Genomic DNA, 12211 nt, shown 5'->3' with positions numbered 1-12211 from the left:
AACTAAAATCTAAAAGTTCTTTAGATATATGATGATCCCCTGGCCTCGACGCCACAATATTTTCTTAGAATATTCAATAGAAGAATTTATAGTTTCAAAAAGGAGCATTTTTCTTACGGTTCGAAAGTGCTGCCATCGTTTCTGTTTGGGATTAAAGTTTGCAACTTCATTATCTGGTTTTGGGACTGTGGCAGTATGTCAAAATCTCATTCAAGTGCCGATCTATTCAAATTACTTGCAGTGGAGCAGTGGCGCCAATTCACGGAAGTTAGGGGGGGGGGTTACGACAATGCTTGTTTCAAATCTGGAGGGAGGGGGTCATTTTTTAATTCTTTTAGGGAAGAACCTAAAAAGCCATTTTGAATGAAAATACCCAAAAAGGATACTGTTAAAACCTAGGGGGCTGAGGATAAAAAATCTTGCAGGGGATCGTAACGGTGCCATAGGAGGGCTCCTTAACTTCAATAGTTTTTTTCAATGCTGAATGGGTACTTGCCTCGTAGGTAAGATATGAATAAAGAAAATAGATTGAACGAATCTAAACTGTATTGATTTAACTGTTGGAACTGAATAGTGGTAATTCCTGTTGGAATTATCCAACTATTCGATCTATTATTGAATTATTGCCGATCTATTATTGAATAGATCAGCATTATGAATAGTGCCGATCTATTCAGATCCTGTTGGAACTGAATAGTGATAATGTAAATTCTGTCTTAATGTCTGGTTTTGATTTATATGGGCTGTTTAATTCATTAAATCAATCCTCAACAACCTAGCCATTGAGTTGAGGCTCTTGGGGGGTTATCGCCAATTTTTGCGTGCTATTTGTTATTGACAATCGAATTTAATAAATCCATCCACTTGACCCCAAGAGCTTATGTCTATGGTTATGATTATGACATAGTCAGCCAATTATGACTATGCAAATTAGAAAGAGATTCTACAAATTGCAACTCCAAATTTAATTGAAAAATTTTCACGCTGATGAGTATATAAAAAAAGTGTGGAATAGCATTTTGATTATTTGTTCTATATGTATCCTTAATGTAAGTCTAAGTGATTATGCTGAACGAAATGTTATGTAATAAAATATAACCTATTATAAATAATATAATAAATAAATAATATTCTTTAACTCTTAATAATTCTTTAACTCTGGAAAAGACTGCTCATGGGAAACCATTTAGTTATATGCATGAATACACCAAGAGTATGAATACAACCAAAGGCCACACCCGGCTAGCTCGGAGGGTTGAACATCAAACTCGACCTTGTAGTGATCGGTTTGATTCTGATGTTTCGCTTTTTACCGTCGGTAATAGACAAATATTGAAAATAGATGTAAAGCTAAAATTTGTATTTGTGGAGGTAAGCGAATATTTGACTTTTTTTTACTTATGATTTTTTTGTATGGATAAAGAATTTGACTAACGGGAAGGGAGGTAATTACTTTTACTTGTTGCGAGACTAGACGGGGACGCCTCACCTGTATCTAGAAAACTACGTATGGTTGACTCCCATTTGTCGCGATCTTGTACCAGTTCTTCAGCAAACCGGAGCCAGCAGCTCTCCCACTTTCTGCCAAACCTTCGAAATCCGCCAACGGGGTAGAGGTCGTTTTTAGTAGTTTTGGTAGCCCACCAATTCCTCAATTGACCGCCAGGTCGCCTGCGTCAATCTGGCAGCGGGGCAGCTAGAAGCACTTGCCTTATGATGCGGTTATTGGGTCTTCTAAGGACACAGCCAAGCCAACGCAATCTTCTCTGTTTGACAATCATGGCGGCGGGTTCGATGTTAAAGCAGTGATGGCTGCTGTGGTGGCAATAGGAAGGAAGGGGAATCTTTTCTGCTCGATAAATGAATATATTCAAGTTAAAGTTGTGGCAAGTCTATCCTGTTTTATCTCACCACTGGGGGATCGGTTTCAAATTCTAAATGACAGTTTTTCTTAGGGAGGGAGGGATTAATTTCTCCTAATACTCTCGAAAGGGTATTGTTATATCCATATGGCGATAGTCCCTACTGCTATGTTTTTTTTGTTTGTTTTTTTTTTTTTTTTTTTTTTTTTTTTTTTTTTTTTTTTTTCTTTTTTTTTTAATCAAGAAGCATTTTAATATCCGGAAGATTAAAGTTTTCTGTTATGCTAAAATTTTTAAAATTTCATTTTAAGTCAGTAATCAGCCAGACGTCTAGGCGGTTTTAAAAACCAAATTTTTATACGTCTTTTAACACTTTGGTAAACTTAAGGATAAGAACTCGATACGGACATTCCAAGAACAGTTTGGATATGAAATGGGAGAGTTTAGAATATAATACTGCCAAAAAATAGAAGGTTTGCATTTATATGATTTAAATCAACATATACGTCAGTTAAAATAGATTACGAAATCTAATGTAATTTAATTTTGAGTCATTAATTTTTAAATCAAATTTTTTCTATTTTCTATGTTGGAAGTAAGTTAGCTTTAAGAATATCTTTAAAGTTAATTTAAGAATTAAAATCAATTTAATTTATTAATTTAAAAAATTAATTTAATTCAATTTATTAATTTAATTTATTATTAAAATTAATTTATTAATTTAAGAATTAATTTAAGAAAGTTAATTTAAGAATTAACTCGTTTAAAACACGCAGCTTTAAGGTCGCGTTAAATAACATCTATTTGAAAGATGTGTCATTTCAGTGATGTTTTAATTAATCAGTTTTGTTGAACTGGCCAGCTAATCTTAGAATGCGTGGAGGATCCAATCGTCTTCGAAGCGTTCTCTTTTGAAAAATTGTTATTTTTTTGAAAAACTGTTCTTTTTTAAATGCAGCAGGGGCTAAACCAAGATGGGAACGTCCTTGAACGGAGTGGGGAGAGGTTATAAGAGAAAATAAATCTATACCAAGTAGGAACTTCATTACTAAGAATGAGCTTCTGCAAGTATGTAGATTCGAATGGAAAAGAAGAGTGAACTTATATGGTCTCATGTGGCTTGATGCTGTGATGGTTTGACAGTAGAGGTAGCACTACAACGGCATGTTGCAATGAAACTGAACCGTTTTTCTCCCCATCTCCTAAGTTGGAAATTTAGCAACTTCTATGCTTCGAGGTGCAATTATAGAAAAACTGTTCATGTTAGATTTTACACTGAATTTTAAATAGGCATTTGGGAAAAACCTGAAATCTGAATATGCGGTCTGAAAAATGCACTTAATTCTGGCTTCACAGTCCCAGTGACAGGCTTCACAACCTCAGTCTCTTATTGCCGTTTCTTCTTCTGTATATATGCATCTAGGCTTTTGGACAACCTTTATAGATCTTCCTTTTTCTGTTTTTAGACAATATACGTCACATTTGATTTCCCGTTTTATGGTCACATTGTCAACAACGTTACAATTGCCACTGGTGGTTTTCTGTACATGGGAGATTACTTACACCCCTGGTTGGCCGCAACGCAGTATGCTGCTCCCCTATTGGCTGATTTTGACACTATGTCTAATCCTAATTCGTCAATACGATATAAGGATAATGGAACGGCGCTAACTGTTCAGTGGGATCAAGTTGTTATTCATAACCGAACTGATTTAGGAAGTTTTACTTTCCAGCTAATTTTGAAGAAGTAAGTTTTCTTTCTGTTATTTTTGTGTTGTTTTTTTTTTACTTTTTTTTTTAAATTATTGTCAATGAAATGCATCACTTTTAAGTGTTGAATCTCATATGGTCTAAAAATATAACTCTTATGACCCCTGATTGAAACCATAACACTCAGTGACCTTAGGGTAAAGCGAAAATAGCGACGAAGACCACACTGCCTTTCTATAACAAAACAAATACAACGTAGAGACAATAGGGAAAATTTCAAGACAGTGGAAATTATTTCTGTAGATATTTCGGCCCTATGTCCAAGGGTCGTCTTCAGCACAATACAAGAATAAGAGAGAATATATATATATATATATATATATATATATATATATATATATATATATATATATATATATATATATATATATATAAAAAAGAACTTACATCAAATTGTGAGGATTAAAACTGAATAATTAAAAACACTTTTTAAAAAAACTTTTTTTTAAAAAATAGCCCTAGCATCCTTACTTCAACGAAGTTCAACCAGGACTGGCGAAAAGAATGAAATGGAATATAAGCTCATTCAAACTGAAGAGAATAAAATGATTAGATGCAATTTCTTAAAGCTAATCTTGCTTGTTTAGCAGCCTGTCTCAAAGGCCTTTTCGTAGTTGGTTCAGTACTATTATAAATCGGTTTAGTAAAATATTTTGTTAGATCATTTTTAATTAAATTTGAGTATAAATTTGGGTATACTCACTAAATTCTTTATACTCAGATTTAATTAAAAATGATCTGACAATTCTTCTGCAGTTAAAATTGTCTAAATCTTGCAAAAGTGCCCAAAAACGTGTAATTTTGGACTAATCTTGACAATGCGCGTATTGCTGACAAAACTGGTTATCATACTATATATAAAGCCTGTAATGACCTTGTTAGCATTACAGTTAGCATATTCAGGTGGATTTTTTTTTATATGGATATTGCTTTTTGTCAACTGATTTGGGCTATTATCTTTTTGAAATCGTTGTAAAACCGATTTTTTTTTTTCACAGTCTAGCTTACTAAAGCCTTGTTGTCATTTTAATTTTTTTTTTCAATTTTTCATTTTGCAATGTGGCGTCAAAATTGGTAATTAATCAATGTCTGCCCAAATAGGGTCGTTTTGTTCCCACCCTATCAAGGTTTGAAATGATTGGTTGTTTTCTGATGGTCCTTGGCCAACTTCGGCCGAAAAAAGTAGATGAGGACGCGGCTGATATACAAGCGTTGCCTTAAATTATAAGAAAGAAAAGAAGAGATGGCACCATTTAAAGCCGCCATTAATGCCATCATTTATGAAATTCAAAAATGATAACTAAGCAAATATCCAACTCTAAAAGATATTCTGGTGGAACAAAACCGGTTCTAGTGATATTCTAGTGAAATAAAACTGGTTTTAGTGATATTCTAGTGAAACAAAACTGGTTCTAGTGAAACAAAACTGGTTCTAGTGATATTCTAGTGCAAATTCATTTTGCTCGATTCTAAGTGGATTATGGAAGCCCAATTTGAAATTCCCTTCGTTACTTTATTTCTATTAAAAGATGATACCTAAAAGAGAAAAAAAAGTAGAACATCCATTGTTCAGCTATGTATAGCATACCTAATAAACTATGTATATATAGAACATACAAAGTTAAGCATAGTTTAACTATGTATGTAAACATGCATAATTACATATATAACATTATTTAAACAAACATATATATTAAATATTTTTATAATATGCATCTATATTACTTATTATATATTAAACATATATACTACGTATTTAAACAAACATACATATTATACATATATATGTCAACACATAGTTTAGAACATACATATTTTCAAACACCTCAATCAACCTCAGTTAAATCGGGATCAAAAACTTTAAACAGGATCACATAAGGCCACAATCGTCTTATAATCAGATGAATTCACGCAGGGAAACAGGTAACCATATAAATGAAACATTGACAAATTGAGAATTTGTCAACATTTGTCCAACATTGAAAATTCGCACAAATTTCGGTAGTATTAGCATAATACGAATGCTGGCATAATAAGAATGAAAAAGAAGTTTTATGTAGCCGACCAAACTCGACGTGACCAAACCAACGAATGCTTGCGTTATAAGAATGAAAAAAAAGTTTTATATAGCCGACCAAACTCGATTTAGTTACCAAACCAACGAATGATGAGTTATAAAAATGAAAAAAAAGTTCTATATAGCCGACGAAACTCGACGCAGTGACCAAACCAACGAATGCTGGCATTATAAGAATGAAAAAGAAGTTTTATGTAGCCGACCAAACTCGACGTAGTGACCAAACCAACGAATGCTTCCGTTATAAGAATGAAAAAGGAAGTTTTATATAGCCGACCAAACTCGACGTAGTGACCAAACCAACGAATGCTGGTTTTATAAGAATGAAACAGAAAGTTTTATGTAGCCGACCAAACTCGACGTAGTGACCAAACCAACGAATGTTTGCGTTATAAGAATGAAAAGGAAAGTTTTATATAGCCGACCAAAACTCGACGTAGTGACCAAACCTAAAACTGAAAAAGGAAGTTTTTTTGTAGCCGACCGAACTCGACGTAGTGACCAAACCAACGAATGTTGGTTTTATAAGAATGAAAAAGAAAGTTTTATGTAGTTGACTAAACTCGGCCTAGTGACCAAACCAACGAAGCTACCTCTTACCTCTGAGATGAACGTATGTCTAAGAAATCGAGCATCATCAAGCAAATGTCGAAAAATAAAAGTGAGTAATGGAATTGCCTCACGAAGTATAAAGCATTACCTCACAATCTAACTGGAGGAATAAGGGGTGACCAATAATAGTGTCACTGGTGAAAACAGTTCTCACCATCATTTGAGCAGAAATATAATTGACGGAGACGATGATCTAAAGTAGAAGTATCCAAATACTATGTTTTCAACCCAATTTAACTTTATCTTGGAAAATGGCTGACAATGTCCTTGAGGAAGGCCATGCTTTAGACAGGCTAATGCAGTAAAACAAGAATCTTTCAGCCACAATATCTATTTTAATGAGGCCCCATCGAAAACCTCAAACAGAAAAACATAACACCGCAAACAGTTTGCTGTCAGATGAGTGCACCTAGCGAAATAGAGGTATCCTTCTGGGGAGGACTTAGGGAAATAGGAAATAGCGAAATAGGAGTTTACCATGAGGTAACTTCCTGGGAAGGACTATTGTCCTGGGGAGGACAATATTGGCAAATGAGAATTCACCAAAATTTAAGTGGTGTTAGCATAGTGATGGAATTCATATGGAAGGCGTATGGAAGTATTATACACCACTTTAAGATAAAATAAGGCGTCATTCTTGCAGAATACAAACACAATCCAAAAATACTAGCATTATAAGAATGAAAAAGAGAGTTTTACGTAGCACTGACTAAACCGACGAAACTATGTATTACCTCTGAGGTGATATCACATCCCCAAGGGGTACAATCTTATACAATCTTACTGGTTGGACATTGGGTGGCCATTAGTGCCACTGGTGAAAGTAGTTTATACCATCATTTGAACAGTTAGAAAATTGACACAGACGTGGATCTAAAGTTTTATGTTTTCAACCCAATTTTAACTGTTGTTGGAAAATAGTTGACAACATCCTCGAGGGTGGTCATGCATTAGATGGGCTCGTGTAATAATTCAAAGCCTTGACAGCCACAGTATCCACTCGCATTAGGTGCTATTATTAACCCTGTACAGGGCCATTCGGAGAATACTGGTGGTCTATTCAATCAGGTCCCTCTACGTTGGAGATCCTGTTGAGCAAGAAAATTAAGTCAAGTAACCTATAAAAGTGAAGTACAATGAGAAAATGGTGTCTTAAAAACTGCAACTGTAAGTGTGTATAAACACGATAATTCAGTCAGTAGACAGAAAGCGAGTGGAGAAAGTGAGTAAACACTCGATAGTAAACAAGAAAGTTACACATTTTGTGAGTAGACCGTGGACAGCTACATTAACTCTAAAAGAAAGGTTGTGTATTATAATTGTTTCCAGAGATCGGAATTTTCCCAAAAACTAAGAATTGTGGCCTTCTTCCGAAGACGAAATTGTTCTGAAAAAATATTTTTCTTCTGAATAAAATTAATAGCAAATTCTTATTTATAATATACAGAAAATTTAATATCTTATATGTTAATATGTTATATATGTATATATTTTATATGTTTATATCTGTTCTTTTTTTTTAGTACCGGTGAAGTTTTATTTGTGTACAAAGATGTGCCTGTGAATATAACAGACATCAATGACGATAAGCATCCCGTTCGTGTAGGTTTATCTGATGCCTATATTATAGAAAAAACACTATTTTGTGAGTAAATCGTTTTGGTTTTCCTTTGATATTTCAGATATGTTCTTTCTTACAAAATGGATGTACATACCGTCTTTTGATTTATTTTAACATACTCTAAAAGTTTCGACTTAATAAACTTAGCTGTTAGCTGTTTGGTCTGCAAGATATTGCCGGCGCGAGCTTTGGACAACCTGGATTTGCATAGTGTCTTTTGATTTAGTTTAACACACCCTGGAAGTTTCGTCTTAATAGCCTTATACGTTCCTGAGATATTACAGAGGTTCTTTTGATAAGAAGCATCCATATAGTACTTCTTGATTCAGTTCATCGTGTCCTGAAAGTTTCAGCTTCACTCCCTTAGCCCTTTCTAAGAAATTCTTTATCTGTGCCACCTGTTTCTTGCTTGTTTATATTACTGATAATGCTAACCTAATTTCAGTTTTAAGACAAACAACTCGGCTGTAATAATCTAAAAGGCGTTACCTGACATTGTATGTCAAAATGAGATTAAAGGTCAAGTTCAATCAATTTGTCTGACCCATGTTTTTCGGTTTTTATGGCAATTGGAAGTTTCAGTTTCTTCCAATTTGTGTTTTATTTACTTTATCCCCCCCCATTGCACTTCCTTGCTCAAGGGCCTTGAGACGGAGATCAGCACCGCCGGTTCGGACCTTAAGGGTCTATTGCCGCATCCTTTACCTTTTTTATAATGCGAAATTTATTTTGGTTTATCAAATTTCTCTAAATGGACTTTGTTCTAAGGAGATCTCTGAATGAACATCTTTTGCGAGTTTAGGATGCAAGAATAGGTTTAAAAATTTATGTTAAGAAGACATAGCTGCTAAGACTGGAAATAAGTAAAGGTATGTCGGGTAATATCGAGCATATCGGGTAATAAGTGATATCGGGTAAGGAGAAGATCAATCAAGTAGATAACTTCACTTACCTTGGTATTATTATTAGTAAAAATGGTGGTGGGCGCTGTGAATGTGTTAAAAATATAATAGCTAAGGCTCAGGGTATTTTTCACAGTTGAAAAAAGATTGTAAAAATAGGAAGATAAGTCTGCGAACCAAGATTAGAATATTGAAAGCTACAGTGATGACAGTGGTCAAATACGGTATTGAAGTATGGGTGCTCCAAAGAAGTTATCTATGGATTAGTTTGGGTAACAGTATGACTGACCTTATCTCAAACAGTAAGCTGTATGAAAAATGTGGTTCAATCCCGGTTTCTAGGGCTATAATGAGAGAAAGGTTGAGATGGCTTGGGCACGTTATCTACGGATTAGTTTGGGTACCAGTATGACTGACCTTATCTCAAACAGTAAGATGTATACAAAATATTTTTTCAATCCCGGTTTCTAGGGCTATAATGAGAGAAAGGTTGAGATGGCTTGGGCACGTTATCTACGGATTAGTTTGGGTACCAGTATGACTGACCTTATCTCAAACAGTAAGCTGTATACAAAATATGGTTCAATCCCGGTTTCTAGGGCTATAATGAGAGAAAGGTTGAGATGGCTTGGGCACGTTATCTACGGATTAGTTTGGGTACCAGTATGACTGACCTTATCTCAAACAGTAAGCTGTATACAAAATATGGTTCAATCCCGGTTTCTAGGGCTATAATGAGAGAAAGGTTGAGATGGCTTGGGCACGTTATCTACGGATTAGTTTGGGTACCAGTATGACTGACCTTATCTCAAACAGTAAGCTGTATACAAAATATGGTTCAATCCCGGTTTCTAGGGCTATAATGAGAGAAAGGTTGAGATGGCTTGGGCACGTTATCTACGGATTAGTTTGGGTACCAGTATGACTGACCTTATCTCAAACAGTAAGCTGTATGAAAAATGTGGTTCAATCCCGGTTTCTAGGGCTATAATGAGAGAAAGGTTGAGATGGCTTGGGCACGTTCTGCGGCTGAAGGATGACATTGCCAAAAATCGTCCTTCTCGACCAACTATCTAGGTTCAAACATAAAGCTAGTCGTTTCCCGAGTGGGGTGGTGAATGGGGGGATTAGAATTTATTGGGAGGGTGTAAAGAGGGAGGCTTTTAATAGACAGGGATGAAGGAGGAGCGTGCGTAGTTGTGTTCGCCTTAGGTGACTTGATGCTGCAGTGAGTTGTTATTAGCTTTAGTAGTAGTCAAAAGAGCAACTAGGGATTATTATATAAAAATATAGGAAATATCGTTTATAGGATATTTGGTTTCCAAGGCGTTAATTTGACTATTAAGCGGACATTATGCTAAAAATAGTATCTTAAACGGGGCGAAAATTTTAGTGTAGTAGCAAATGTTTCTAGAATATCCAGTACGGAAAAAAGATATTTTTGCCCCCTCCACCTTTTTCCGTTTTACAAATATTTTTATGAAGTATAAAAATCTCAGAGATGATAAGCATGGAGCCAGTCGACAACAAACTCCCAAAGAAGTAAGATCAATTGGATGTCTTGGTTTTAAAATTACGCTGAGTACGACTTTTCCTTCAAAAGATCTAATTAGAGTATTTAGTATGATCCAAACTCTTATCTACAATTCCTCTCAATAACTTGAAATTCTACGTAAATCTAGATTGAATAATTCTACTAATAACTATAGATGAAGTTACACATGTTTAAGGTGTTTTAATTTTAGACAGGGTGTGCGACAAGTAAATTAAGTAAAAATAAAAAGCAATTGAAAACTAGCTTAATGTCAAGTACTGAATAAATCTTTAAGTGTCTGTAACCATAATTCAATCTTACTAGTGGAATAATTATAGATAGTGTCCATATTACGTTTTTATATGTTCCGCTTACTTGTCTTCACTTTTCGAATAAACAAATTCGTATTGTGTATAGACTTTTGTGTCTGAACAAATCGACAAGAATACTGTTTGGGGGTTTGTCCGAGTTGGTGTTTCAAGGCCTCAACATTCACGCATATATTCATTTTGGGGAGGGGTAAAATTTGGAAGAAAATTAGGCAGGAGCATAAACAATTTGGAGTGTAAAGGGACTTAGGCCTTAAAACCTTCCTTCTCCATATGTGTCCGTCAAAATTAAGGCCTTCAACATTATCTTTCTTTCTCCTCATGGATTTTTCCCTATTTTTAGTGATTATTGATTATTATTATTATTGGTTTTTGTCAATATCTGTTTTACCAGTATATCAATTTTCTCAATATTTTAATGGTTTTCATCAATATAAATTACTATTATTGATTTTTATTCATTGCTAACCTAACTTTAAGCTCAACACACACAGTCCTCCCCTTCCTACAAAGCCTATGCGCTCTAACCTATCGCCTTCTTGGTTACTACAGTCGAGATTCATGTTTGTATCACTCATGCTCTTTTCCCTTATCGATTTTCCTTTTTTATTCTCTGTTTTTACTTTTGTTAATGATTATTGGTTACTGTTATAGATTTTTTATTAATATCTATTTTTATCAATATTTTATTGATTTTATTAATATACCGTATTATTACTGACTTGCTAAAGAGCATATCAGATGACTAACATTACAAAATGACTAATCAAACAGTTCGTGGTAACGAACTGTTGTAAGGAGCGACCCGGCTCAATAGTAAACGAAACTCTAAAAAACGGAATTTCGATACTAAAAGATATATCAAAAGAATCGGATTTTTATGCTGATTTTAAATATATAAATTTCATCAAATTTAGTCTTTGTCATCAAAAGTTACGAGCCTGAGAAAATTTGCCTTATTTTGGAAAATAGGGGGTAACACCCCCTAAAAGTCACAGAATCTTAACGAAAATTACACCATCGCATTCAGCGTATCAGAGAACCCAATAGTAAAAATTCCAAGGTCCAATCTACAAAAATGTGGAATTTCGTATTTTTTGCCAGAAGACAAATCACGGGTGCGTGTTTATTTGTTTTTTGTTTTTTTTTGTTTTTTCCCCAGGGGTCATCGTATCGACCAATTGGTCCTAGAGTGTGGCAAGAGGGCTCATTCTAACGGAAATGAAAAGTTCTAGTGCCCTTTTTAAGTGACCAAAAAAAATGGAGGGCACCTAGGCCCCCTCCCACGCTCATTTTTTCCCAAAGTCAACGGATCAAAATTTTGAGATAGCCATTTTGTTCCGCATAGTCGAAAACCATAATAACTATGTCTTTGGGGATGACTTACCCCCCACAGTCCCTGGGGGAGGGGCTGCAAGTTACAAACTTTGACCAATGTTTACATACAGTAATGGTTACTGGGAAGTGTACCGACGTTATCAGGGGGATTTTTTTGGTTTGGGTG

At 34.8% G+C, this 12211-nt stretch overlaps 1 protein-coding gene across 1 annotated transcript in view; it reads left to right on the top strand.

The window, feature by feature from the left end:
- The window catches only part of LOC136039173 (plexin domain-containing protein 2-like), a 70500-nt gene that overhangs the window by 33424 nt on the left and 24865 nt on the right, over positions 1-12211 (top strand). The window contains exons 5-6 of the mRNA XM_065722688.1: positions 3329-3609; positions 7845-7966. Coding sequence (XP_065578760.1) covers positions 3329-3609; positions 7845-7966 — 403 coding nt within the window. The remainder of the gene's footprint in view (positions 1-3328; positions 3610-7844; positions 7967-12211) is intronic.

Source organism: Artemia franciscana, chromosome 19, assembly GCF_032884065.1.
Source record: "Artemia franciscana chromosome 19, ASM3288406v1, whole genome shotgun sequence".
In the NCBI taxonomy this organism is placed as follows: Eukaryota; Metazoa; Arthropoda; class Branchiopoda; order Anostraca; family Artemiidae; genus Artemia; species Artemia franciscana.
Note: the sequence above shows the minus strand (reverse complement) of the source record. Positions and strands in the feature narration are given on the sequence as shown.